This window comes from Mirounga leonina, unplaced genomic scaffold, assembly GCF_011800145.1.
Source record: "Mirounga leonina isolate KUSES-001 unplaced genomic scaffold, KU_Mleo_1.0 Mir_166, whole genome shotgun sequence".
NCBI classification, from domain to species: domain Eukaryota; kingdom Metazoa; phylum Chordata; class Mammalia; order Carnivora; family Phocidae; genus Mirounga; species Mirounga leonina.
In genome coordinates this window covers 33,240,926-33,266,338 of record NW_023270418.1, presented here as the reverse complement: position 1 = coordinate 33,266,338, position 25,413 = coordinate 33,240,926, and the positions used below count along the sequence as shown (strand labels likewise).

At 58.6% G+C, this 25,413-nt stretch overlaps 2 protein-coding genes across 8 annotated transcripts in view; one reads left to right on the top strand and one right to left on the bottom strand.

Annotated features, from left to right (window-relative positions):
* CHKA (choline kinase alpha) overlaps positions 1 to 11,661 on the top strand; it is a 60,723-nt gene extending 49,062 nt beyond the window's left edge. For all 3 annotated transcript variants that reach the window (XM_035013442.1, XM_035013443.1, XM_035013441.1), the window contains 5 exons: positions 179 to 266; positions 698 to 806; positions 3,839 to 3,945; positions 5,321 to 5,402; positions 10,396 to 11,661. In XM_035013442.1, coding sequence (XP_034869333.1) covers positions 179 to 266; positions 698 to 806; positions 3,839 to 3,945; positions 5,321 to 5,402; positions 10,396 to 10,455 — 446 coding nt within the window. In that variant the 3' untranslated portion in view covers positions 10,456 to 11,661. The remainder of the gene's footprint in view (positions 1 to 178; positions 267 to 697; positions 807 to 3,838; positions 3,946 to 5,320; positions 5,403 to 10,395) is intronic.
* Positions 11,662 to 12,072: 411 nt separating this feature from the next.
* On the bottom strand, positions 12,073 to 23,841 carry TCIRG1 (T cell immune regulator 1, ATPase H+ transporting V0 subunit a3). Of its 5 annotated transcripts, none has more exons than XM_035013436.1 (21): positions 23,755 to 23,841; positions 22,557 to 22,620; positions 21,206 to 21,333; positions 20,769 to 20,847; positions 19,732 to 19,952; positions 19,558 to 19,643; positions 19,210 to 19,336; positions 19,035 to 19,117; positions 18,851 to 18,944; positions 18,554 to 18,766; positions 17,831 to 17,975; positions 15,863 to 16,002; positions 15,632 to 15,789; positions 15,458 to 15,548; positions 14,774 to 14,892; positions 14,471 to 14,684; positions 14,087 to 14,209; positions 13,853 to 13,966; positions 13,653 to 13,770; positions 13,232 to 13,409; positions 12,073 to 13,149 (listed from the first exon to the last, which is right to left on the bottom strand). In XM_035013436.1, the coding sequence occupies exons 3-21, from the start codon at positions 21,320 to 21,322 to the stop codon at positions 13,074 to 13,076; spliced, it is 2,496 nt and encodes an 831-aa protein (XP_034869327.1). In that variant the 5' UTR covers positions 21,323 to 21,333; positions 22,557 to 22,620; positions 23,755 to 23,841; the 3' UTR covers positions 12,073 to 13,073. The 5 variants fall into 5 exon arrangements, with proteins under 5 accessions (XP_034869327.1, XP_034869330.1, XP_034869328.1 ...); XM_035013439.1 differs by having other exon boundaries at positions 21,248 to 21,333; XM_035013437.1 differs by having other exon boundaries at positions 21,206 to 21,326; positions 23,755 to 23,835.
* Positions 23,842 to 25,413: the final 1,572 nt, after the last annotated feature.

Sequence of the window (25,413 nt, the reverse complement as noted above, 5' to 3'; positions counted from 1 at the left end):
GGGCTGGGGCTGGGGGTGCGGTGCTGCTCCCGGCACTCCACGGCCTGTGCTCATTCTCTGCATGGTTGGGGTTCCCTGACAGGATCAGAACCACTCTTGGCCCTTCTGTTCAAGAACTCGTGCCTTCGACTGGGCAACACAGCATAGTAAATGGCATGTCATCCGAACCTTTTTGCAGGTAATATCTTAATGCTGGAGGGCAGAGAGAATTCCGAAAAGCAGAGACTGATGCTCATCGACTTCGAATACAGCAGTTATAATTACAGGTATGAAACAGCTACAGGAGGAGAGGGGAGCCTTGCCACAGGACCCTGGGAGATAGTGCACTGCCCCAGAGGCCTGCAGCCCGGGCCTGTTCTTCGCTGGTAGTTGGGGGGGCAGCAGTGAGCGATCAGAACTCAGAATTTGGTGCTTTGTTGGCTTCAGAGATCAGAGTACTGAGTGCAAGAGAATGTTCTTGAACAACTGCCCCTGCGTGGTGGGTCGGTTGGGTGGCACTTTTGTAGCATCAGCTCTGGTTCTGGTAACCGCCCTGTTGGCTCTTCCTGTCCCTGAGGCAGTCGTCCTTGGGGGACCTCAGGAAGGACAGTTGTTGCTGGGAGGGATGCTCACAACTCGGCCTTTTCCCTTCTCTGACCAGGGAGCCTCATGGTGTGGCAGTTTGCCCCCTTCTCTGCAGCTCTTACCTCTTTTTCAGGGGATTCGACATTGGGAATCATTTCTGTGAATGGATGTACGACTATAACTATGCAAAGTACCCTTTCTTCAGAGCGAACATCCTGAAGTACCCCACCAAGAAACAACAGGTAGGGGACGGCTGTGTGTAGGCTTGGTAGTAGCCAAACTGCAGGAGTCCATTTTATGCAGTTAGTATTGATTGCATCTTCATTTTTAATGACACACCCCCCCCTTTTATTTTTTAAAGATTTTGTTTATTTGAGAGAGAGAGAGAGATTGCGAGAGAGAGCACAAGCAGTGGGGAGAAGGAGAAGCAGACTCCCCGCTGAGCAGGGAGCCCAATGCGGGACTCGATCCCAGGACCCCTGAGATCATGACCTGACCCGAAGGCAGATGCTTAACCAACTCAGCCACCCAGGCGCCCCTAACGACACCCTTTTCAAATCGCAGAATGGTTAAGCAAACCCTTTTGCTCTAAAATGTTATTTTGTGTCAGGACACAAACCTGACATTTTAATCCCTGTGCCAGAGATAACCTGTATTCATTGAGCTAGAGAGCACAGTCTCTTTTGTAGTTCCTTCTAGTTTTTTCCAAGAAGTCCAGCCTCTGACCTGCGTCCTGGCTTTCTTTGTGGGGATCGCGGTGTTTTCCTGTGTGTTTCACTCTGTGCAGACAGAAGTAGCCTTTGGGCACCATGACTTGGTAGCTGCTGTGCTGTTAGAGTTCCCTTTCCTGTCCTGAGTATGGGGGGGGAGGGCTGTGTGAAGAATCACCCCCTGGGTGTCCTGGGATCGAGCCCCGTGTCGGGCTCCCTGCTCAGCGGGCAGCCTGCTTCTCCCTCTCCTGCTGCTTCTCCTCACCCTGCTTGTTCTCTCTCAAATAAATAAAATCTTAAAAAAAAAAAGAATCGGGCGCCTGGGTGGCTCAGTTGGTTAAGCGACTGCCTTCGGCTCAGGTCATGATCCTGGAGTCCCGGGATCGAGTCCCGCATCGGGCTCCCTGCTCAGTGGGGAGTCTGCTTCTCCCTCTGACCCTCTTCCCTCTCATGCTCTCTCTCATTCTCTCTCTCAAATAAATAAATAAAATCTTTAAAAAAAAAAAAAAAGAATCACCCTGTGGGGAGTTCCTCCTTGGGAGCCCCTACTCCATTCCTCAGCCCACCGTTGGAGCCGTGGGTTGAGGGTGAGTGGGTAGCGATGTGGAAGCAAGCAGGCCTGGGGAGAGGGTCCCCCGAGCCTGTGCGGGGCAGCAGCCCACCCCCCTCCACAACCCCTGCTACGGGACAGCCCTGCTGGCTCAGCTGCATATCAGAGCGGTCAGGGCCGCCATTCAAATGTTGACTTGCTGTGGGACCAAAACCCCATTGCCCTCTTCCTGCCGCGCAGGAAGGTCGACTGTGATGAGCTTGAGTACGTCCCAAGCAGAGCGGCCAGGCTGGTTCTGGGCCTCGAGGTCATGCTGTGTGAGGAGGAAGGGTGTGGGGTCTTTGTAAAAGACTTCGTAAAAACTGGGCAGCGCCAGAGGTGCCAACTCTCCAGCCAGGAAGAGGGGGCTTTCTGCCGGCGAGAAGGCAGGTTCCGGCGTGGTGGGTGGCGACGGACGGCAGAGCTGTGTGACTGGCTGCACCGCGCAGCCACGGAAATGAAGGAAGTGCCTTTTCGATTTTCTGAGCAGTTTTAAAAGTCACATAGAGGTGTTGGTCTTCATTAGCTACCTTTTCTGCACCTACTAGGTAATCTCATGCTTTTCTCTCTTTAGTCCACTAATGGGATGTTTTAAAATGTTAAACCGTCTTGGAATTCCTAAAATAAACCATTTGAATGAGGTGTGTTATTTTGGAACGCTCTGCTGGGTCCAGTTAGTCTCTTATTTAGGAGTTTGATGTCTCTGCACATACGTGAAACGGGCTTTTAACGGTCATTTAAAAAATTATTATTCATATCTGGTTTTGGAATAAAAATTATGCTAGTCTAATGAGTTTGGTGTCCCTTTGTAATTTTCTGGAACAAATTTATATGAGATGTTCTTTGAAAATTTTGGTAGACTTTGTGAGAGAGTGTGGGCCTAGAACTTTTGGGGAGGGACGGTCATTAGTTACCATCTCTTAGGTATCGATCTATTCAAATTTTCTGTCTTCATTGCCTATTTGAGCATTTAGTATTTCCCAGAAATTAACCCATCTCGTGTGGCAGTTCAAGCATGGGTTTTAAAAACCGTGTCTGGATTTGAACCCAGATCTGCCACTGTTCACTGTCACCTGCTGACTCTGTGCTTCAGTTTCCTCGTGTGCAGAAACAAAGGCTCAGGATGGTGCCCGCTACATAGAATTTACTGGGCATGAGCCATCCCCTTGCCTTGCCAGGGTTATTCCTTCCAGAACGTCCTGCTAGGATGGCGCTCAAACTGGAACGCTGCTTGCTGGTGGGAGGGGGTCGAGTGTGAAAGCCACCTGGGAGAAGGCAGTTGGGCGAGGTGTTGGCATTCCAACTAGGTGATCAGTCAATGGCGTTCTTTTGGGTAGAGCAACTGCCTGCTGTTTCCTTACTTATAAAAGAAAGCGAGTGGTGGTTTGCTGTGTTCTGGTGCCGTTAGGTATAGTGTGAGGTACTGAAGAACGGGGTCTCCTAAATCCTGATGCATGGGCAGACTACACGTGGGACCTGGTAGAACCTCTTCTCCAAACCAGAATTAGGTCTTGCCGATTTATGGACATAAAAGCATCACCACGGCAGCTCGCAGGTGGAAGGCCCCTTCGCCTGGTCCAGTCAGCTCCCGCTCTGCTGGAGCCTCTGCCAGTGACCTCGGGCTCCCTGGCGCCCGTGTGGAACGCCAGCCCGTGTGCAGAGACGTGTGACGTAGGCTTACCCTGCTTTGCGACCAGGCCGTGGGAAACATGGGCGTGGAGTAGATTCCTCCTCGGTGATTTTGTCCAGAAGTAGTAGTGGTTTCCTGTGCTTGTCTTGCCGACAGTGTGGCATCGAGTGCGGTAGAGTTCTGCCAGGAAGCCGGAGATCACTGCCGCACTGGTGAGCTTCCTCCAGGCTCCGCCGGCCGTGCGGGTGTCCTCCGGGTGTGCCGTGCTTCCGCACAGCTGTTGACACCGTGTCTCACCGTCACTCTCACCGTCACTGACTCTAATGTGATTACTTTTCTTTAAAGCTCCACTTTATTTCCAATTACTTGGCTGCATTCCATAATGAATTTGAAAACCTCAGTAATGAAGAAAAGTCCATTATAGAAGAAGAAATGTTGCTTGAAGTCAATAGGTAATTTTTTTGTTGTTGTTAATTTATAAAATAGCCGTCCATTTATAGAATATAATTGGGGTGCCGACTTGCACTCATGATTTTAGGGGCTTCTTTATACACATACATTTCTGGGACTTGGACTTTGTCAAAAACTGAGCATGTGGTACCTCTCCAGATTTCAGCACCCAGCAGGTGTGGAGAGCAGGGTCGGTGTAAAGGGTCAGGGCGCGTGGATGGCGCTCCTCGCTGTGAGCGCACACCGCACTCAGCTGTACGAGGCTGTGCTGCCTAGGTCCTGTACGCTTTTGCCGCCTGATGCTCGTGGAGTGGTGGGCACCATCCAGTAATGTGTTTCTTCTAAAAACTGATTACAAATTGTGAGTGTTGGTTCTGAGTCTTGCTTTTAAACTGTTTCTTCAGTAGCTCTCAGAGCAGGGATGAGAAACTTCCACATTTCATGAAAGTCTAGACCCCTGTTTATCACACACACTCATCTCTGTAGTCAAGAGACCTGAGTTACTCCCGTTCTTTGGGCTCTCTTAGAAGATTCTTTGGTAAAAATGTTTAAGTGACTTTGGCCCTCTTGTCCTGTCCAGCCCACTTACCACAGATCACCTCTTCCTGAAGTGTCCACACCCTTGTTGCTGGGCGTGCAGCTACCCTCGCTGTCCCGGGGCTCCCCCTGATACATAGATCTTCCTCCTCTGGTTCTAGAATGGTTGGAGATAGAAAAATGGAGGAGAGCCCGACAGAAAGGATAGCCCCAAGGGACGTGTAGTGGGTCAGGGACCACAAGGAAAACAGTCGGGTTTGAGGACACTGAAGCATTCAGTGAAGCCCACAGGCAACTGTTGTGAGGGGAGCTTGGGTTCGCGGCGACGGGGGCCATGCTGCGGCTTAGAGAGGGGCACCACCACGCTCTCCTCTGCTCTGTTTCACTGCTTTGGGAGGGCAGGGGTGAGGGCGAGGCAGCATCCTGCCTCCTGGGAAAGCCAGCAAGTCATCCAGAGGCCTGCACGTTCCTCCTCTCCCTGCATAGCACTTGCTAAGGGTTGCTGATGCCACACCTCACACGTGTAGCATAGAGTGTTGCTTTCCCAGTGTAGCCTGTGCACCGCCCATGGGGCCCCTGAGGCCTCCGTGTGAGTCCCGGGACTGTAGCTGGGCGCGTCCACACTGCACGTCCACCTGCCCCCAGCCAGAGGTGGGAGAGGCCAGCTGCGGTGCCCCCACCCTGTTCCCGGTCCCTGTGGAATAGAATCCTGTTGAGTGGGCCAGGGCTGACCGGGTTTGGACCCCAAGGAGTTACAGGGCCCACCAGCAGGAAATCCCACCCCTGGCCTGTGGCCGGCGCCACACATCTCACGTGCATCTCCTGCTTTTGTAATTACAGGTTTGCCCTTGCGTCCCATTTCTTCTGGGGACTTTGGTCCATTGTGCAGGCCAAGATTTCATCCATTGAATTTGGATACATGGTATGTTCTGGGGGTGGTGTTCTCTTCTATTCCCAGAAAGAAAATTGTTCACCATGTTTGTTACTGCTTCGTGGGGGATCTGCGTTCTTCGCAGAAGGCTATCTATGTCGCACAGTGAGCCCCCTTGGCCTGGCTCCGCGTCTGCCTCTGGAGGTGGCCTCGCTTGCAGGGCAGCAGGCCCACCTTCCCTGCTTCAGAGAGGTGCTGTGTGGCCCTGGGGCTCTGGCGGGGGATGTAGAAATCAGACCCTCGTGGTCCAGCCCTTGACCTCAGTCCCCTCTGACACAAGGGACCGCAGGTGAAGGAGCGCCCTGAAGCGTTTCCTCCTGCTGTTATGGCTCCATTCTCCAGCCTGCAGCGCCCCACGTCGAGTGCGCAGCTGGTGCTGACTGAATGAGCCGTCCTGTTTGTTGCAGGCGAGTTCGACAAACCAGGCTGTCGTTTTATTCCAACCTTAGGAACTGTCCTTGACATAGATAGTTTTAACTGTGAGTCCAGCCCTCTGCTGCCCCGTAATGAGTGTTGGTGGTGTGTCCCAGGGCGCGGGCTCACAAAGTCTGTAGTGAGTGCCTTGCTTTAGGAAGGTGGAGGGAATAACGAGTTCATTTCATCCTCCCAGTCCTGTGTTAGGGTGATTTCTGCTTCCAGGTGGAAGGTTTGGTAACGCATAGATGCTGTTAGGCAAAAGAAGGGGGAATAAGGAATTTTAAAGCAGATTTAGAGCCATGGTCAAATGAAATTGTTAAGACAAAGTACACATCAAAAAATATTACCAAAGTAAGGAACAATTTCATAATAATAAAGGGATCAGTTAATCCAGAAGACATTAAAAAAAATCCTAAATGTGTAGGGCAGGGGTGAGGGCGAGGCGGCATCCTACCTCCTGTCTTGCTTCAAAAGACATAAAAGCAGAACCTGAGAAAACTGAGCGGAGAGGCAGGGCCAGAAACAGCAGCGGGAGGGACGGAGGAGGGGATGGCACTCTCACCCAGCCTGACGTCACTGAATGCCCGCTGCCGAATGTACATCCTTGCCCAGTGAATATGGCACATTCATCAAGATAGACCACATACTGGGCATTAGGAAACAGGTCTCAAGTTGAAAAGAATTGAAGTACAGAGTATGTTCTCTGACCATGGTGGAATTTAATAGAAAATCAACAGCAACAAAATCTTGAAAATTCTTCAATTATTTAGGAATGAAATAGTACACATAAATCAACCCTGGATCAAAGAAGAACTAGACAATTAGAAACTATTTTGAACAAATTATAATGAAAACACAATATATCAGAATTTGTGGGATACAGTTAAAGCAGGGTTTAAAAACTTGTGGCTTTGAAGGTTATACATTTGTATTAGATAAGAAAGTTCTTAAATCAGTGACTGAAGCTTCTACCTTAAGAAGCTAGAGAGAGAAAAACCAACCTAAGCCCAAAATCAATAGAACTAGATAAAAGGAGGGGCACCTGGCTGGCTCAGTCAGTGGAACACACGACTCTTGATCTCAGGGTCGTGAGTTCAAGCCCCACGTTGGGCGTGGAGCCTACTTTAAAGAAAAAAAAAAGAAAGCTAAGAGCAGAAATCCTTGAGATAGAAAATGGATGGGGAAAAAAAGAGAAAATCGATGAAACCAAAAGTTGGTTCTTTGAAAAGCTCAATACAATTTACAAACTTTTGGCTATATTAAGCAAGAAAGAAAGAGAAGACACACATGACCAGTATCAGTACAAGGAGAAGACATCACTCCAGCTCCTGTGGATGTTGTAAGAGAATATTATGAATAATTTTACACCAACAGATTTGACAGCGTGCATGAAATGTCTTGGAAAAGATACAAATGACAAAAACTAACCTAACAAGTGGTCATATGTTATTGAATAAGTTGAATTCATACTCAGAAAACCTCCCTGTAGAATAAACTGCAGGTCCTGGTGAATATCATCAAACATTTAAGGAAGAAATGATACCGATTCTGCACACGGTTTTAGAGAATAAAGGGAGGAGGGGACATTTCTTGACTCATTTGATGAAGCATTGTCCTGATGCTGAGAGGAGACAAAGACATTTCAAGAAAACTGCAGAGCAGTGCCCTTTGTGAACAGGACAGAAAAAGCATTATCAAAATATTAGCAGAAATTAAATCTGACATCTACAAGAAGATAATATCAAGTGGCATTTATCTCTGGAATGCAAGGTTAATTTAACACTTTAAAAACCAGTTAGTGTAGGGACGCCTGGGTGGCTCAGTCAATTAAGCGGCTGCCTTCAGCCCGGGTCACGATCCCAGGGTGCTGGGATCGAGTCCCACATCGGGCTCCTTGCTCAGCAGGGAGCTTGCTTCTCCCTCTCTCTCCCTCTGCTTGTGCTCTCTCTGTCAAATAAATAAAATCTTTAAAAAAGCAAACCAACCAGTTAGTGTGTAATTCAGCATATTAACAGAATGAGGGAGAAAAACCATATTATCTTCTTAGGGAATGAAGGAAAAGCATTTGACAAAATCCAGTACCCATTCATGATCATGATTTAAAACAAACAAACAAAAAAAGCCTCAGCGAAGTAGGAATAGAAGGGTCCTTCCTTAACCAGGCACAAGGCACGTATGAAAACCTATAGCTGGCGTCATAATTACTGGCGAGAGCTGGAGCGCTCCTGCCCACCGGAGCACCCAGCCAGCATAGTAAGGCTGGGAAAAGAGAGGAAATGCAAAAATACTGGAAAGGAAGAAGAAAGACTGCCTTTTTTATTATAGGTGACGTGATCAAGTACATGAGAAAATATGAAAGAACCAACAGAAACGCTATTTGAGTTGTGGAGTGAGTTTACGGAGGTCACAGGATACAAGGGCAATGCACAATAACCATCTGTGTTCCACGTGGTAGAAACCGTTCCAAATGAAATTTCGTTGTATTTACAATGGTATAAAAACATGAAATACTTAGGGATGAGATTTTTAAAATATGTGCATGATCTTCACACCGAAAGCTGTAAAACATGGCTACAATAACCTAAGTAAATGGACAGCAAGACCACATTTATGGCTTCAGAAGACTCCGTATTAAGAGTCTATTCTCCCCAAACTGATTTCCAGAGTCTGTGATCCCAGTCAAAACCCTCACAGGCTTTTTGGCAGAAACAGATATTTCTAAAATGTGAAACTAAAACTAACAAAGTTGGCAGATTAATTCTGCCTGATTTCAAGACGTATCAAGACAGTGTGGTATTGGTGTAAAGATAGACATCCATCAAATGGAGTGGAGCCCGGTGCCCAGAAACACACACATACAGTCAACTGATACTCAACAGAAGGGCCACGCTAATGCACTGGGGAAGGGCTCAGATTTTCAAAACCGGTGCAGGAACAACTGAAGAGCCATGTGGGAAAAATAATGAACCTTGACCTCCTGCCACACACACACATTAACTAAAACGGGTAACAGACGCAAGTATAAAAGCATCTGGAAAACAAAGGGAGAAAACCTTTGTGACCACAGCAGAGATTTCTTGGGTTACGTGAAGCACTGACCATAAAAGAGAAAAGATATGGTAAGTTGGGCTTAATCAAAGTGAAAAACTTGTGCTCTTTGAATGACACCGTTAAGAAAATAAAAAGGCAAGCACAGACTTGGAGAGAATGTCACTGATCTCTATCTGACAAGGACTTGTATTTAGGATACACAAAGAGATCGCAATGTAGCAAGAACCCAGACGAGCTACTTTATAAACAGAAGATTTGGACACGTCACAGAAGATAAAGAAATGGCCAGTAAACGTCTCTTTGTCTGCTTAATGGAATACACGAAATGCAAATGAAACCCCCAGTGAGATAGCCCGCACACCCCTAATGCTGCTAGCAGTAAGACAGCGACAGGACCAAGTGGGAGCAAGCACACGGAGCTGCTGGCCCTCGCATACGTTGCTGGGGGGAAGGTAGATGGTCTAACCCGCCTGGAAAACGGTCTGACAGCACATGAAGCGGGCGGCCCGGCGACCTCCTACTTTGGTATCGAGCCGAAGAAATGAAAGCCTATTTCCACACCGCGACCGGCACTCAGATGCTCATCGCAGCTTTATGTTTAATAGCCCCGAACTGGAAACTGCCTGCCTGCCAGTCAGGTGAATGGATATTTGTAGTGCGTTAGATCCGTCTAATAGACAAGTACTTAGTCCACAGGAAACAGGAACGAACCCCAGATGCACACTGCAGCGTGCAGGAATCCCAGGAACGTGTGCTGAAACAAGCCAGACGCGGAAGGGGACACACCGGGTGACTCCAATTACGGAAGAGCTTTCTATGGCAATCCGTGGTGGTGGAAATCGGTTCAGAGGCTGCCTGTGGCCAGGCGTCAGGGCGGGGCCCGTGGGAGCTTGAGCGCGCCGGAATGTTCTCCAGCAGGACTGTGGTGCCGGCGCTGCACTTGAGGGACGCATTTGTGAAAACCGCCCAACTGTGCGTGTGAAGGGGCTCATCTCTGTGGTATACGAGTTACGCCCCGAGGCTGGGTTTGCAGCAGCCACGCTGTACCCTTCCTGGCGGTCGGCGTCGCAGACTTTTCCGTTCAGAGTGGGTGCTTCCGAGGTTGTGCTGGTGGTCAGGACTCAGGACCAGGGTCTCTGCCGTCCCTCTCGTGCCCCGTGCAGTCATCCTACTGCGGGTGATCCCAGAAAATTGGGGCACCTTTCTTGCACCTCTGCTCTCTACTTGCTGACTCAGCCCCACGAACCTTCTGCTTTGAGAGGCGCCTGCAGCCTTCAGGGTAAACAAGAGGGTGAACCGAGGCAGCGCCAGATACGCAGACGGAAGGCCCGCCGGGATTGCTGCGTTCGGGGGTGGCCGAGGTGCCTTAGCAAGGTGTCTGGGCTCCTGGACGGCCTGCGGTAGCCGGAGTCACTCTGTCCTGTGTTCGCAGTGGTGGCCAGCCCGCGGGCCTGGGTGGGACATGGGCGGCCTTGGGCGGGAGTCCTTGGTGAGGCTGCTTTCTTGTGTCTCCTAGGACTATGCCCAAGCAAGGTTCGATGCCTATTTCGACCAGAAGAGGAAGCTCGGGGTGTGAGTGTGTGAGGCGCCGTCCGCTTCATCCCTGGACTGCGTGGGGGCGGCCGGGCCAGCAGGGCCCTCGGCGCTCCGACAGCTGTCCCCGCGGCAAGGCTTGGATGGCTCGCTGCCGAACACGGATGTGTATGATACGAAAGACTGTATTAAAATTGAGTAACATTTATATCCTATCTTGTTTACGATTTCACTAGGACTCTGCAATGAGATCGGGAAGCAGAAACATAGCACAATAGCGCAATAGTGCAATCTCTCAGAATCCTTTGAGTCTAGAGAAGGCATTTTCTATGTGGGGCCTGAAGTTTGCAGTCAGATACGGCAGACAGCACGAGTAAACAGTGTTTCTGCGGGTACTTTTTTTCAGTTAATGTTGATTTTTCAAGGACTTGAATTCATGTGCTGGGGAACACTGTGACCAGGCCTTCAGTGGTGACAATGTGTGTCGATGCCGCCGGTTCCTGAGGGCGGCGAGTGAGGAGGGACAGACTGTGACATTGCTCTGCGGCCTGACCGACCGCGAGTGCCCGGAAGCTGCTCCCTCACCCTTCTGGTCCACACGGCGGATGCTCGAGGCAGCAGATGCCCGTGCGGGGGGTGGGCTGTTGTCTCCGTTCGATGAATGTAGCTCCTCCGGACCTGTTTTATGTATTTTGTCCCGCGGACGCATCTCCCCCGTCTGTCTGCGGCCTCTGCCCTGCCCTCCTCCTCCACTGAATGTGCCCTACTAACCCCAGCCTCGGCGGGCAGGCACCTGCGGACACACTCGCCTCCCGCCTGCCCTCCGCCCAGAAAGCAGGCTTTGCCCTGCTCTCCGCAGCCTGTTCTCCTCCACCTCTGCTCAGCCCCGGGTTGTGGATTCTGTGACAGGGCTGGCGGCCCTAGGCGTCATCCCGCTGCCACGCCTGCCGCCGGGGCCCCGGTGCGCCCGGTGGGGAGAGGGTGGCCTGGCCTGGGCTCTGGGCCGGCTCCCCCTGCCCTCCCTGCCCCCAGTGTCCCTGACGGGGTGGTCCTGGTGGGAAAGAGCAGCCTGTATGTGGAATGTGGGGGCATGGATACGCTAGAGCTGTGAAACCCTTATATATAGTAAATGTCCTTTGGGATAAAGTTTTTTTTTTACTCTGAACTTTTATTTGAATTGCTTTTTGTGCATACATTTCTGCTACCGGAGACTGTATTATACAAACAATAAAAACATACAAAACCCTCACTGTCATCCTTGGTCGTGTCCTAAATCTCGGGCAGGGCTCCTGTTACCTGGTTGTGCCTATGGAGGGCTCCCGGGGGGTCCTCCCAGCTCTCCACCCCCACAGAGACCTCTGGAAGGACACAAAAGAAACTAGGAGCAATGGGATGTGCTGGAGGAAACGGAACGGTCAAGGCAGGAGGGAGATTTTCCACTATTCACCCTTCCAGATGTTTAAAAGTTTAGCCAGGTGAATGTGTTCTGGGATCCAAGCAATAAAACTGAGCGATAGAGGATACTGCACTCCTGTGTAAGGTCTCCCCCAGAGCGATGCCCCCCCCACCCCTGCCCCGCTCGCCCCGCCGGCCCCGCCCTCCCTGTGGCATCTGGAGGCCCTGGGGGCCGGGCCCCCCCAGCAGCTGGCCAGATGAGAGAGCTACAGCGATAGAGCCAGGCCACCCGGCTTGCCATGCCCAGGGCATCTCTGGCCTCAAAAGTGGCCTTTGTTCCCGGGGCCTCCTGCCGGAAGAGCCACTTTGCAGCTCCTCAGCCCGAGAAAGGGAGGCCTCTGAGATGCACTGGCACCACCTCCCAGCCGGCGGTGGGACCCAGGCCAGAGAGACCTGCACAGTGCTCCTCTCCAGCCCACCAGTCGAAGGATGGCCTCGGGGAGCAGGACTGGTCACCCAGGGAGGGATGGCAGAGACGGCAGCCTCCCCTGAAGGGCCAGCAGGACCTGGAGTCCAGCTCAGTCCTTTTCCTGGCCCTGCGGGCCCCAGACAACTCCTGGGCCGCCCGGACAGCCTCTGCCCTTTCTGCAAGAGGGGGTGTGTGTGTTGTGTGTGTGTCCCCACTTCTGGGTCAGGCCCTGGAGTCCCAGGCTGCTCCCTGCCTCGGACCATCTTGAGTGCCTGGGGCGGGGCCAGCACCAGGGCATGGAACGACTGGCCCCTCGTGCCAGGCACCACCCTTCATGCCCAGAGTATCCCGAACATTCTCTTACAGCCAGTTTGCACATCTCCAAGGATGGGGAGCTCAAAACTAGAATGTGCTGGAAAGATCCCTCCCTGGTCCTAGGTCTGCCCCCCACTTCACCCCCAGGCTCTGGGATTACTGCAGATGCGCTCACATGGCCTCTCCCCAACTCCTCAAGGCCCCAGGTCCTGACCAGGGCCTCCCACCCCACTGCACCCTACAACAAGCTCCGCTGCCCGTGACAGCATAAGGAAGGTGAGTATAGTAGAGCCGGGCACGGAGTCCATGACCCCAGGAGTCTCATGGGGTGAGACCAGTCCATGCCCAGGGCCCAGGCCCTGCCACCCCAGTCTCGCCAGCCCCTGGCACCGCAGACAGGACCGAGACAGAGTTCCTAGTCCCTCTTTATTTCTTGTCTCCGCAGGTAAGGGCACAGACCCGGGCGTGGCCACAGGTGGGCGCTAGTCCTCCTCCGCGAAGGTGAAGGGGCTCAGCTTGTAGCCACTGCCTAAGTAGAACTTGTTCTGGAACTCTACCCTGGGGGTGACAGGGAGAGCTGGTGAGGGGCAGGCTCCCCTGACCCTCGTGTGGCCCGGGGCCAGCCAGGCGGGCCGCTCACCAGTGCAGCCGCAGTGCGTGCAGGAAGGCCGAGAGCCCCTCCATCACCAGCAGGATGGCCACGGTCAACCCGGCGAAGGCAGCGAAGATGGGGACCAGCACCACGGCCGCCACGCCCAACTCATGGCCCATGCGCAGGCCCACACGCATCACCATGGCCCACAGGACCTCCGACAGCTCTGGGGATCGGGGGGGCAGCAGTGGAGGCTAGGGCCCAGGGGGTGCCCACCTGGCCCCGTGGCAGCCTGAAGCCCCCCCACCGCGCCCGCGGGGCCGCTGGGGGACCTCCTCCAACATCCTCACTTTACAGAGGGGATGCTGAGGCCCAGAGCAGTGACCCGCCCAGCCAGCAGCTCGAGTGTCCGAGGCAGCCAGGGCCTGACCCACGGCCATCCCGCCCACCGGCGGCCCAGCTCACTCACGGGCGTGGGCCAAGCTCAGGGCCCAGAGACGCAGGTAGGAGGCCGTGTTGGAGATGCAGCCCAGGCAGAACTCGATGGTGTGGATGGCCTGGTGCATGAGCACCTCGGACAGGACAAACTGGGGGGTGGGCGGCGGTGAGGGGCAAGCCGGGCTGGCAGCCACCCCCCCACACACACACACTCGGGAAGAGCACACCCACCTCGGCCTCCTCTCCGTTCCCTGGGCACCCCGCTTTCTCCTCATCAGAGCCCCAGCCAGCCACAGAGGCGTCGGAGGCGTCGGAGTCGTCCAGAATCCTGGACTTGTCGTCTTCCTGGGGGTGGGGGGCAGCAGCATCAGCAGGCCCCCAGCACTCGGGAGGCCGAGGGGTGGCGAGGGTGGGGCCAAACCTCCCATCACCCCACATGCCCCCCTCCCCACCCCGAGCCTCTACCGGTTGGCCGCCAGTGGGCCTCAGTGGGCGACGGTGCTGCCAGCGCAGGAACAGGGGTGTGCCGAGCAGCAGGACGGGCACGGTGGCCAGGGCCAGGACCACCAGTGTAGACTGCACCACCTCCTGTGGGGGGGCCTCCAGTGAGGGTGCCCTCTGCGAGCCACGCGCCCGGCTCCGGGCCCCCGGAGCCTGCAGCCATTCCGCCTCCCCCAGGGCCCCTCGCTAAGCCAGGGTCCCGGGGGAGGAGCTGCCGGCTCCCAGGGCGCCACTCCCAAGGGGGCTTCCCGCCGCCCCTCCACCTCCCCGGCTCGCAGCCTCGGGCCTGCATCCCCGCTTCTCAGATGAGGATCCTGCCGCTCAGATGAGGTGCCCGCCCCGGCCTACCTGCCCGGGGAAGAGGGGCTGGTTGGTGGGGCTGCGGGAGAAGAGGAACATGTTGATGAAGTGGATGAGGATGCTGGGGGCTGCCGCAGAGCCGGCCGCTGAGACGCTCAACCACTTGTAGATGACCAGGAAGACGAGGTAGCCGAAGAGCCCCAGCAGGAAGATCAGCTCAGGCAGCGTCTCCAGGAACAGCCGGTGCCACTGGCCAAAGTGCCTGGGGGGGGGGGCGGTCACCAGGTCAGCCACCGGGCCGCCCTGGCCCCGCCTGGCCCGGTGCCCCCCCCCGGGAGCCCAGGCCCTCACACGTGGTTGAAGACTCCCAGGACCACCCCGAAGGTCATGTGGGTGACCCCGAGGATGACGGACATCTTCATCTTGAAGGAGTTGAGGAAGCTCAGGTGGTTAACAGCCAGGCTCCAGACCTGGGTGGCAGGAGGGACGGGTGTCATGCAGGGGCCTCCCTGCCCGCGTCCCTCTCGGCAGCCCCTCTGCCCCCGGGGGGTCCACTGCGGGGCGGCAGAAGGGAACGGTGGAGCGCCCACACAGGCCAGGCAACCGGGGCCCAAACCCCAGCTCCTCCCCACCAGGTGCCCCTGCCCATGTGACCTCCTGTGCCTCTGCGTCCTCGTCGGTGAAACGGGAGCAGCGCTAACGTGGAGCTCGCGGCACCGTCACCAGGACGGTACCACGTCCTGGCGCACGGACAGCACACAACAGTGCCCAGTCCGGCGGGCTCCGAGCAAGCCGCGCTGCCCTCGCTGCCACACGCTCCTCTCTGCTTTGGAGAGCCCCTCGTCCTTGCAGAGCCCCGCACCTCCCGCACCCCCCACCGGGCCAGGCCCTCGGGAGGGGCTCGCCAATGTGGCGGAAGGAGGACGAGGGTAAGGGTTAGCATCAGGGTCGAGGTTGGGTCAGGGTTAGCGCAGGAGCCCCGGCCCGGCCCTCCCACCTGCCCGCGCCCCCCCGCAGCAAGTGGCCGGGACTCACGGGGTCAATGCCGAAGGGGTAGGGTCCCAGGAAGACACCGCTGACTGCGGGGTCCAGGGTGAGCAGCGGGTGCTCGGCCAGGAACGCGTCGCTGTGGCAACAAGGGCGGGTGGTCAGGGGCTGCCGGGGGCCGCGGGGACCGTGGGGGCTGCGGGGGCCGCGGCCGGGCCTCACCTCCAGCCAGACTGGGTGGCCATGGCCGCCACGCTCCAGCCCGAGGGGAAGATGGTGGTGGCGCGGCTGAAGCACTCGTTGTAGATGAAGCCGGTGTAGACGGAGAACAGCCCCATGAGCAGCAGCAGGTAGCGGCCGCTGAAGAAGGTCCGCCAGATCTGGGGGCGGGGGGCGCCATGAGGGGTGGCCCCGGCCCTCCCCCGCCCCCCCCCGCGCCCCGCCCCCCCTCACCTCGTTCTGCGCCGCCTTCACGGCCGGCCGGTTCTCAGTGAGCACCATGGCCAGGGCGAAGAGGAACATGAGCAGCCCGTGGCCCACGTCCCCGAACATCACGGCGAAGAGGAAGGGGAAGGTGATGATGGTGTAGGGCGCTGCGGGCAGAGGGGCCAGGCGGTCAGGGGACGTGCGCAGCTGGGGCCCGGGGAAACGTGGAGGGGGTGCTGGCGAGGCAGGGACGCCAGACCGCGTGTCCTGGCTGTGTGACCACGGGCCAGTGACTCAGCCTCTCTGAACCTCGGTTTCCCCATCTGTACACCGGAGGCAGCCGCACTCGGACTTCGCAGGGGCGGGATTGGCGGGCCGCAGCCCTCGGTGCAAACCAGCTCCCGCTGGGGTTACTGCCAGAGCCGTAAGCAGAAGCTCAGAGAGGACAGAGAGCCCGTGGCCATCCTGACGGGCACGTGGCAAGCCCCAGAAAGCCGAGCTGGTCACGTCACCTCTGAGGTCTCGCTTTCCCTTCCGTAAAATGGGCCAAATCCCTAATGGGAGTTACAGGACTGGAGTGCGCGTCCCTGTTCCGAGCTGAGTCGTGTCCCTCCCGAAAAGAGGAGCTGGAGTCCTAGCCCCTCAGAAGGCGACCCGAATGTGGAGGCGGGATCTTCACAGATGTGAAGGTCCCCAGACCCATTCAGTGGGAGGCCACCGCCATTTCAGCAGGAAGCTGGCCGTCTCCCGGCCCAGAGCAGAGGCCCCCCCGGAGCCACCTCCCCTGAAGGAAGCACCTGACGCCGGGATCTCGACTTCCAGCCTCCGGACCAGGAGACAAGAGACACCTGTAAGGGCCCCCATCTGTGGTGCTTTGTTACAGCAGCCCGAGCCGCCTCCTACCTCCCCGAGTGAACGCCCCGAGGCCTGGTGGCTGATCATCAGCCTCACAAACCGTGGCTATCTGGTGATCAGGCCTGTTCTAACTGGACGGGCCTCTGCTAACACACAGGAACCACGAGCATGTGACACGGGATGCGGGCCCCAGCTCAAGCTCTGCGACGCAGACCCTGCAGGGATGGCAGGCCCCAAAGGACTGCACGTGACCCTGGTCATCGTTCACTCGGCCTCACGGTCCATCCTCGTGTCCTGCCTGTACTGCGCTGGGGGGCCATGCGCCCTGCCTCTAGCCCACCGGCTGACGCCAGACCCTTCCCTGGCCTATGACTCCGAAAATGGGCCCCAACCACGGCTCACCTCCCACCCCCATTCTCTGGGCTGAGACCCACTGCGGTCCCCACCCAGTGACACGGGGGGCGTGCTAGGCCACTGACCACACCGCAGCCAGCCTGGAGGCAGCAGAACTGGGCAGGTGACAGGCAGATGCCACGGCGCTCACTGCCTGCCCCCCCTGCCTGCTTGCCCCCCTGCCCCCCAACCTGCCCCGCAACTCCCCACCCCTCAGCTGCTTCCCTACTGGTTTCTCCCAGCAGCACCTCTCTTCATAGGCCACTTGCGCCAGACTCCCCAACTCAGGGCCCGCTTCTGGGAGAACCCGACAGCACCCAAGTCAAACTTCTTAAACGCACAGTGGGGCCGGACGAAGCAGCTCAGCAGGCTGACTGTGGCCTCATGGACTGCTGATCTGCAATCTGTCAACCTTCTCAGCCTGCTCTGAGGGCCGAACTCTTATTCCCATTTTATAGATGTGGAAACGGAGGCTCAGAGAAACTTAAGAAATGGGCCAGGGTAAGCGAGTCAGACCTCAAACTTGAGCCCTTCCTGCTGCAAAGCCTGTTCTTTGCACAACCTTGTGCTGGATCCCTTGCAAGCTTGACTGGGCAGGGGGGCGGTTGCTGGGGGTAAACCTAAAGCTTGCACGATGCCTCCCCCTGCTCCCCAACGTGATGGGAGTGTGCTTCTCATCTTAAGGAGGCAGGACAGGCCCAGTGTGGAGATGCCGCCCTCCCGGGCTGGGGGCTCCCCGGCTCTCACCTGGGTTGACCTCCTGGTAGCGGCCCACGCCGTAGGCGTCCACGATGCCTTGGAAGCTGGCCGTGAAGCGGTTGGTACGGATGAGTGTGGGGGGCATGTCCCGGCAGGGGATGCGGTGAACCACGGCGCTCACACCCGCCTCACTCTGGGGCACCCGAGGGGCACACAGACACATGAGACTGACGGCGGGAGGCCTTCAGGGACCCTCTGACACCCCCCAGCCAGACCCAGCTGGAGATGTGGGGCTCACCGGGCAGGCCCCCGGGAGATCTGGGACAGCCCCTCCCCTCTCCCCTCTCTGTGAAATAGGACCAGCAGCGCCACCTGCCCCAATTCAGGGTGATTTAGGGAGAGCCCGAGATCAGCTGGACCAGAATTCGCTTGGGAAACAGGAGCATGCTGCTTATCCAGGTGGCCCAGGAGAGGGAGCCCCCTTGCCACGTGTGAGCCCCTACTAGGTGTTCGCAGCCTGCCAGTAGGCACGCTGCGCGACCCGGGAGGGCCATCACACCCATTTCACAGATGCGTAGCCTGAGGTTCCCTCCAGCGGCTCAAGGTCTCGGGGCCAGTGCCTGTTGAGCCGGCCTCCCGGGTGCTCTGGCCCCGCCCCGGGCTTCCGACAGCAGGACGGGGAGGGCCTGGGCCAGGTCCTCAGGGCAGACTCCCTGAAGGAGGGGGAACCCGGGGACGGGAAGCGTGCCGCCCCCCGCCCCCCGCACTCACCGAGCTGCCCTGCAGCACCTGCTGCAGGGTGGGCAGGTCGCTGCAGGCGCACCAGCCCTCGGCGATGAGGCACTTGTGGGTGGCACTCACGCTACACTGGTTGAGCACCAGGTACACCGCCTTCATCTTGCGGATCTGCACCTGCCAGGGCGGCAGCAGCTGCTGCACCTGGCCCAGCACCTGGCTCAGGAAGCGCTCCGTCTCCCCCAGGACCTGAGGCCAGAGCGGGGGGTGAGCGAGGGCGGCTGCGGCCAGGGGCCGGCGGGGCGTCCAGCCGGGCCGCGAGCGGGCGCCCACCTCCTGCAGCTCGAGGCTCTGTTGCTGCAGCTGCTGCAGGGTTCCAAGGCGGCCCTCCTCCTGCTCCACGAACGGGAACACGTGGCAGTGGAAGCTGGCGGGGGAGGGGGCGGCGTGAGTGGGGGCGGGCAGGGGGCTCCGGTCGTGCAGGGCGGGGGACGGGCCGGGGCACCAGGGTCATCACCAGTCCGTGATCTTGCGGATCTTCTGCCCAATCTTCTCGCCCCAGTAGGAGATGAGGAAGGTCGTCCACGTGGCAGGCTCCCCCTGCGGGAGGGGGCCCGCTTTACCGGGAGTCCCGCCGCCCCCCGCCCCCCGCCCCCGCCGCCGCCCCCCGCCCGGGCCTCCCCAGCCCTCACCGTCACCGGGTCCTCCAGCTGCTGCTCCGTCTCCCTGAAGCTGGCGATGAGGAAGCCCCGGCAGGCCCTCCAGAGCAGGCGCTCCAGGGCGGCGGCCTTGGTGGGCTTCACAGCCCCTGCCACGAAGCTGCCGGGCCCGGCCACCCTGCTCAGGACGGCCAAGCAGGCACACCCGCCCTGCTCCCCGGGAGGGGGCCGGAGCCCGAGGCCGGGCCAGAAGAGGGGAAACTCCCACGAGCGAGGGAGATTCTGGGCCTGAAGGAGGAGGCTGGGGCAGTCTGAGGGTGGAGGAGGAGAGCACTGGACGAGGAGTCGGACAGGAAAGAGCTTGAAGTGCCCCTTACTTACTTGATTCTCAGGTCCTGGTGGGGCCCCCCCGGGGGCTGGAGCAGGGGGCTTCTTTCCAAGAGCCCATCCGCGGGGGCGGCTGCCAACTGCGGGCCAAGAGGCACCGTGAGCCCCGCGCGCCCACGTGGGGGCCTGGCACCCCCCTGCCCCCCCCATCCCGGGGCTGGCGCTGACCGGGAGGTGGTGGCCCTGGCCCAGCACGGCGGAATGCAGCTGCAGCTGGTGCAGCTGGGCCCGCAGGGACTGCTGGTTGCCCCGCACGTCCCGGAGCTCCTGGGCCAGGCGATCCGTCTCCTCCTGGATGCGCAGCAGGTCACGGGGTGGGGGTGCCAGCAGGCTCCCCTCGGGTGGGGGCAGCACCAGCCCAGCCCGCCGCACCTCCTCTTGCAGGAACGCTGGGTGCAGAGCAATGGGCGTCAGGGGAGGCCATTCGGGGGCCCACACCAGCTCATGGCCGCTGTTGGCCAAGGGCCACCTAATGTCTAGGGGGTCCCAAACACTGCCCCAAACTCACCTGGCTGCTGAGTCCAAGACCCCCAGAAAAACCCCAGGCCAAACCTCTAGCCCCAAAGGTCCGCTCTCCTCCTCGTGAGCTCTCCCTCCCTGCTCTCCCTTGGCCACTGCCCCGCTCAGGGCCTGGGTCCCACAGTGGTGTTCCAGGCAGGCTGGCCAGAGCACTGGGGGGCCTGGGACAAGAGCGTGCACGGAGGCGCACATACCACCTGCCTGATGACTTAAAAGCTATCCGTCAAGCTAACCAACCATTAACCGAATATGCTCTATTCTCCCCTCTCATAGGCTCCTCCTGGGAGGGGCTGCCAGAGTGCAGGGCAAGGGCCCCTCTTGCCTGGGTTGAAGAAGCGGCTCCTTGGGGCACCTGACCCTGGATACCGGCCTCTGCCCGCCCCAGTCCATCTGTAGCAGAGAAAGCTCTGTCCATGCCTCTCCCCTGCTTAGAAACCACAGTGCTTCCCAGCGTCCACTGGATGAATTCCTAGGTCCTCATGCAATATTTGAGGCCTCTTCCAAGTGAGCCCCATTCTCAAGAGCACCCCACGGACCCCAGCTGCCCTGTCCTGGCTCTGCAGGGCCTGGCCTGGACCTCCCTTCTGTCTTCCACCTGGGGGGCCAGGACTCTTCCTTTCAGGCCAAGCTCGACTGGCACCTCCTCCAGGAAGCCTGCCTGGGATGTGGGCCTGAGGCCAACTCACTGAAGGTTTTCTCCAGCTCTTCACAGCGCCGAACATCCCCCACGAAGCGTCTCTGGAAGGCGCTCACCGAGGCATTGAGCTGTGGTTGCCGCACAGAGGGGTCAGATTTCTGGGGAGGGGGCCAGGGAGGTCCCACCCAGGGGCCCAGGCTTGGCTCTCTGCGGGCCATAGCTGCCTCCCCCCAGAAAGGTGCCGAACACGCCCTGAACCTCCAGACGCCCAGCTGGAGACAGACCAGGCTTTACGTGCTCTGGGGAGGGTGCGACAGGGCCCCGGAGGCGAGGTGGCCTCGGCCCCAAGGCTGGCCTCTCAGAGAGCCGCGTACCCAGGGCAGGGGCTGCCGGCATTCGAGCAAGGGCCATTCTGGGGAGGAGGTGGTATACCATCCAGGGTGCGTCAGGACGAGCCCCCTCCCGCGCCTGGCCGGCCCCACTCACGTCTCTGAACTCCGTGAGACCCAGCTCGCCAAGCTGACTCACACAGGTATAGGCAGCAGGTGTGGGCAGGAAGAATTGGACCAGCGCCACCTCCTCACCCCGGAACATGGAGCCCATGGTCCTGCGGGCCGGGCCGGGGCGGAAGGCTCATCAGGGCGGGCCAGACAGCACCCCATCGACTAGGAATTCTGTCCACCTTGGCTCACGTGATCCATGGAAGGTCCTGCTACCAACCCCGTCTGACAGATGGGGAAACTGAGGCCCGGGAAGGCTCGAAGGGGTGCTGAGGTCACACACGAAGTAAGCGGTGCAGCTGGGAGTGGAGCCCGCCCTGGCTGACCTCACGGCCTGGCCCCCCCCCCCCCCCGCCAAGCTCTTTCCCGGCTGGCTCTGCCCCGTCCCAGGCACCCACCCCGAGCCCTGGTGGCCGCTGGCTCTTCTCACACGTGCCCTCTGCTCCCACTGTCTCTCCTCTGTAACCTGCCCTCACCCTAGATCCTACTCATCCTTGGGGCCCCAGGCCAAGGGTCACCTCCAGCAGCGGCCTCTTAACTGCCACAGCCCTCGGCCGGCCATGAACCCTTGTCCTTCTACACCAAGGAGCGTCCATCCATGACAACAGACAGCTGGGGCTGAGGTTGGGGCTGTCCCTGCCCCGCCCCCCGGCAGCTGGAGCCCCCTCCCTCCCTGGGGTGTCTGTGTGTGCTGAGGGGGTGGGAGCCTCATTGAGGGCAGAGAGGCCTGAGGGCGGGGAAACCTTCCACCGAGGCCTGGACCGCTTGGCGACCGATGGCCAAATAGGGGCGGAAACAGCCTTCCAGGTGTCGAAACCCACGAAAGTGAAACTGTGGAAGCTGACATGGGCAGGACGGCCTGGCAGGGCCCTGCCCAGACGCCACGGGGGGAAGCCCTGCAGATGCCCCAGCCATGAGCCAGGACTCCACAGCCGCTGCTCTTGGGGCCTGGGGCCAGCCACTTCCCCTCTGGGGGACTCAGTTTCCTTAGCGCTCAAAGTGTCAGGGAAGGGGACGGGCACAGGTGAGGTCCCCAACTGAGGGTGATCATTTGGCGCCAAAGTGCCCCGCCTGCTGTCTGGGTCAGCGGGGCCCTGCCCAGCTGGTCACTTCCTCCCCTGGGCCTGTTTCCTTCAGTCTAAATAGGGACTGCAGCCCCGGCCCCAGCCTGGAAGAGGAGAGAAGGCAGAGAGGGAGCCGGAGATGGCAGCAGTACTGGGCCCCGGACAGGGAAGGGTGGGCAGGAGGAGCTAGGTTCCATCCCCAGAGGGCCGGGGACCAGGCTCCAGAGTGTGGCTCAAGCTGTGACTGGCTGTGTCCTTGGGGGAGTCTCTCACCTTCTCTGGGCCTCTACTTCCTCTTCGGGTAAATGGGACTTGCCACCCCCAGGAGAGACAGGACCTGAGTGAGATGACAAAAATAGAGCCTCCACGTAACCCTTCACCCATGCTACCTCATTGAAACCTAACAGCAATCCTGGGGAAAGAGGACCCTGTACCCTTGTTTTACAGAGTTTCAACGGACGGGTCAGTGCATCTGGAGAGGTGAGGTCTGGGATCAGGTGGTCAGCCAGTGGCCAAGTCAGGCCGGAGGCAGGTCTGGAAGTCCCAGTGCACAGTATGGGCTCAGGGGAGGGCTGTTCTCTGCCCAGGGCACCCTGAAAGGCTGGGCTGCACAGATGAGGGGGTTGTAGAGAACGAGGTCTGGGGACCCAGGGGGTGCAGCAGCCCCAGGCTGTGGCAAATCCAGCCTGGTACCCCTCACTCACAGGGCCTTAGCCTAGGGCAAGTCCCTTGGGCGGGAATACCCTTGGGTGGGGTGGGTGGGGTGTGTAGGGACCTGGTCAGACCCCTCCCCCACATTTGAGGACTCCACTGGCTCACCCCTTTCCCCCCCTCCTCCCTGGCCCCTACCCAAGCCAGGGGCCACCCCACTCCTTTTAATGGAGCAAATGAAGTTTCCTCAGTCCTGTGGCCTTCAGAGTCCAAGACTGCAGCCCCCTCCTCACTCTATCCCCCCCCCCACCTCCTTCAGGAACCCACCAGATCTCTCCTCTGAGCCCCTAATCCATGATGATGAGAGCTGAGCTGGAGGAGACGGCCTGCTGCTTCCCCTATTCCAGACTGGTAGGCTCTAGAGTTAGAGTGACCCCACTTGCCTCTAGCTCTGCCTCTTCCTAGTTGGGTGGGCCTCAATTTCCTCATCTGTAGAATGGGTCCCTCCCTCCGAGGAAGATGCCACAGAGAAAGCCCTGAGCGCCACCAGAGCACTACCAGGATGGGCAGAGTTGGGCCCAGTAGTTAGCGGCTGTTAACTCCCCAACCTCCTCTTCCTCTTCCCTTCCCCCACCTCCTCCTCCTCCTCGTCGCCACTGTGGCCCCCACCAAGGCCCGACACCCGGCGGGCCGGCAGACTGAGTCGCATGCACTGACCCAGCCGGGCGGGGGTTCCAGGAACCCCTTCCCGGGGCAGGGCGAAGCGAGGGTGGCAGTCGGAGCTGGGGGGCTCTGCAGACCCCGGCTGGGGCACACTCACCCCAGGGTCGGCCGCACGCGCCGCTGCTCGGCTCTGAGCTCCCGGCTCTGCGCTCCCGGTCGCGGCGCCCACGCAACTCACTTTCCCCGGCGGGCGGGGCCGCAAGGGGCGGGACCACGGAAGCCCCGCCCCGTCCCGTCCGGGCCTGGGAGGGAGGGGCACCGGAGTCCCGCGAGCCGCCGGCGGGGAGGCAGGGCTCGGGCGGCGACCCTGCCCGCCCTCGCCTCCTCGCGGGAGGCTGGGGGACCACTGGGGGCGTGGGGCGGGGAGGCCGGGAGACCCGAGCGGAGACACCGAGCAGCGCCGACCGCGCCCGCCTACGTGGCCGGGATGCGGGTGCGGGGAGGCCTGCGGGGCTCGAGGATGGGAACCCCCCCCACACCTAGAGGGCTCGCTGATGGGACCCCAAAACACTGAGGCTTGGGGTCCAAGAGCCGCGTGTCCCCAGCCCGCTTCCCCACCTCTGGGGCCCTTTTCCTGAGGCTGCATTTGCACCCTGTCCTTACATCTTCCTGCCTCTGACCACCCAGGCCTAGGGCCCACCTAGGCTCCAGGCCCAGGGCTCTGTGCTCTTGGGTGGATGCTGCCCCTCTCTGGGCATTTTTCCTCAATGGCACCGGGATACTGAGGGCTGGGCCATGGCTGTGTTGTTCCACTCAGGGCAGGGCACCCAATGGTAGTTGCTGCTCGTCCTGCGGCTGGGGGTGTCCCAGTGACTTTGCTAATGAGCTCCCCGCTTGGTCATGTCCCAGCACCCCTGAACGGAGGTCACTAATGTCCAGCTGCCTGCACTTTGGACAGGCCAGGACCATACCCACTGGGGACAGGAGGGACAGGGGGCCTCTCAGCTCTGGTGATCCTTGAACCTCACATGGCAAGGTCCTCTGAGGGATAGGGGAGCTGTCGGCAAACAGAGCCCCAGAGCTGGGGGTGGAAACAGTTACAGCCAAGGTCAACATCCTCAGAAAAATGGGGGGACCCAGTTCTGGGGCATCACAGGCCCGTTTCCGGGGGGGGGGCCCTCAACACAACCAAACTGAGCACCAGTGGGGGCCTCAGGCCAATACTTCCTGGCGCAGGGGAAACCGGAACCCCGCTGTTACAAAACGGCGTTAGAAGGACCCTCCTGAATCACGCACAAAGTTTGTGACAAGTCAGAAAAGGAAAGAACCAAATCAGGAGCTGGACAGTCTGACCCATTTCTAACAGATGTGTTCTGTGTACAAATATAGGCTCCATGACAACGACCTAATGCTGCTTCTATCTGGGAAAAGTGCAGTTAGAGGTGACTTAGGATTTGCAAGCCCGTCTCATTACTGCAGGGCTCCTGCCTCCCACAGCCACTAGGGTTGCAGGGCGCCGGGCACACGGACACTTCCTAGGTTCTGCTCTTCCCTTCGGGTCCTGCACTTTCTCACCTCTGCGCCTTGTTCCTTAGGCTGTGGGGGCCCAGGCAGGGCCTGACCCCTTCAGCACCAGGACGATGGCCCAGGTGTCAGCAGTCATGAACAAAGGGCATGAGCTGGAGGAAGGCTAGGGTTCTTTGCTACAGGCCTTCTCAGAGCCTTGAATGTGCTCACATGAAGTGCCTATCCGAGGAAAGAGGGCACTTGGGGCATTTCCCATGCTGACTGGTCCATGGAACAACTCTCCTCCCTT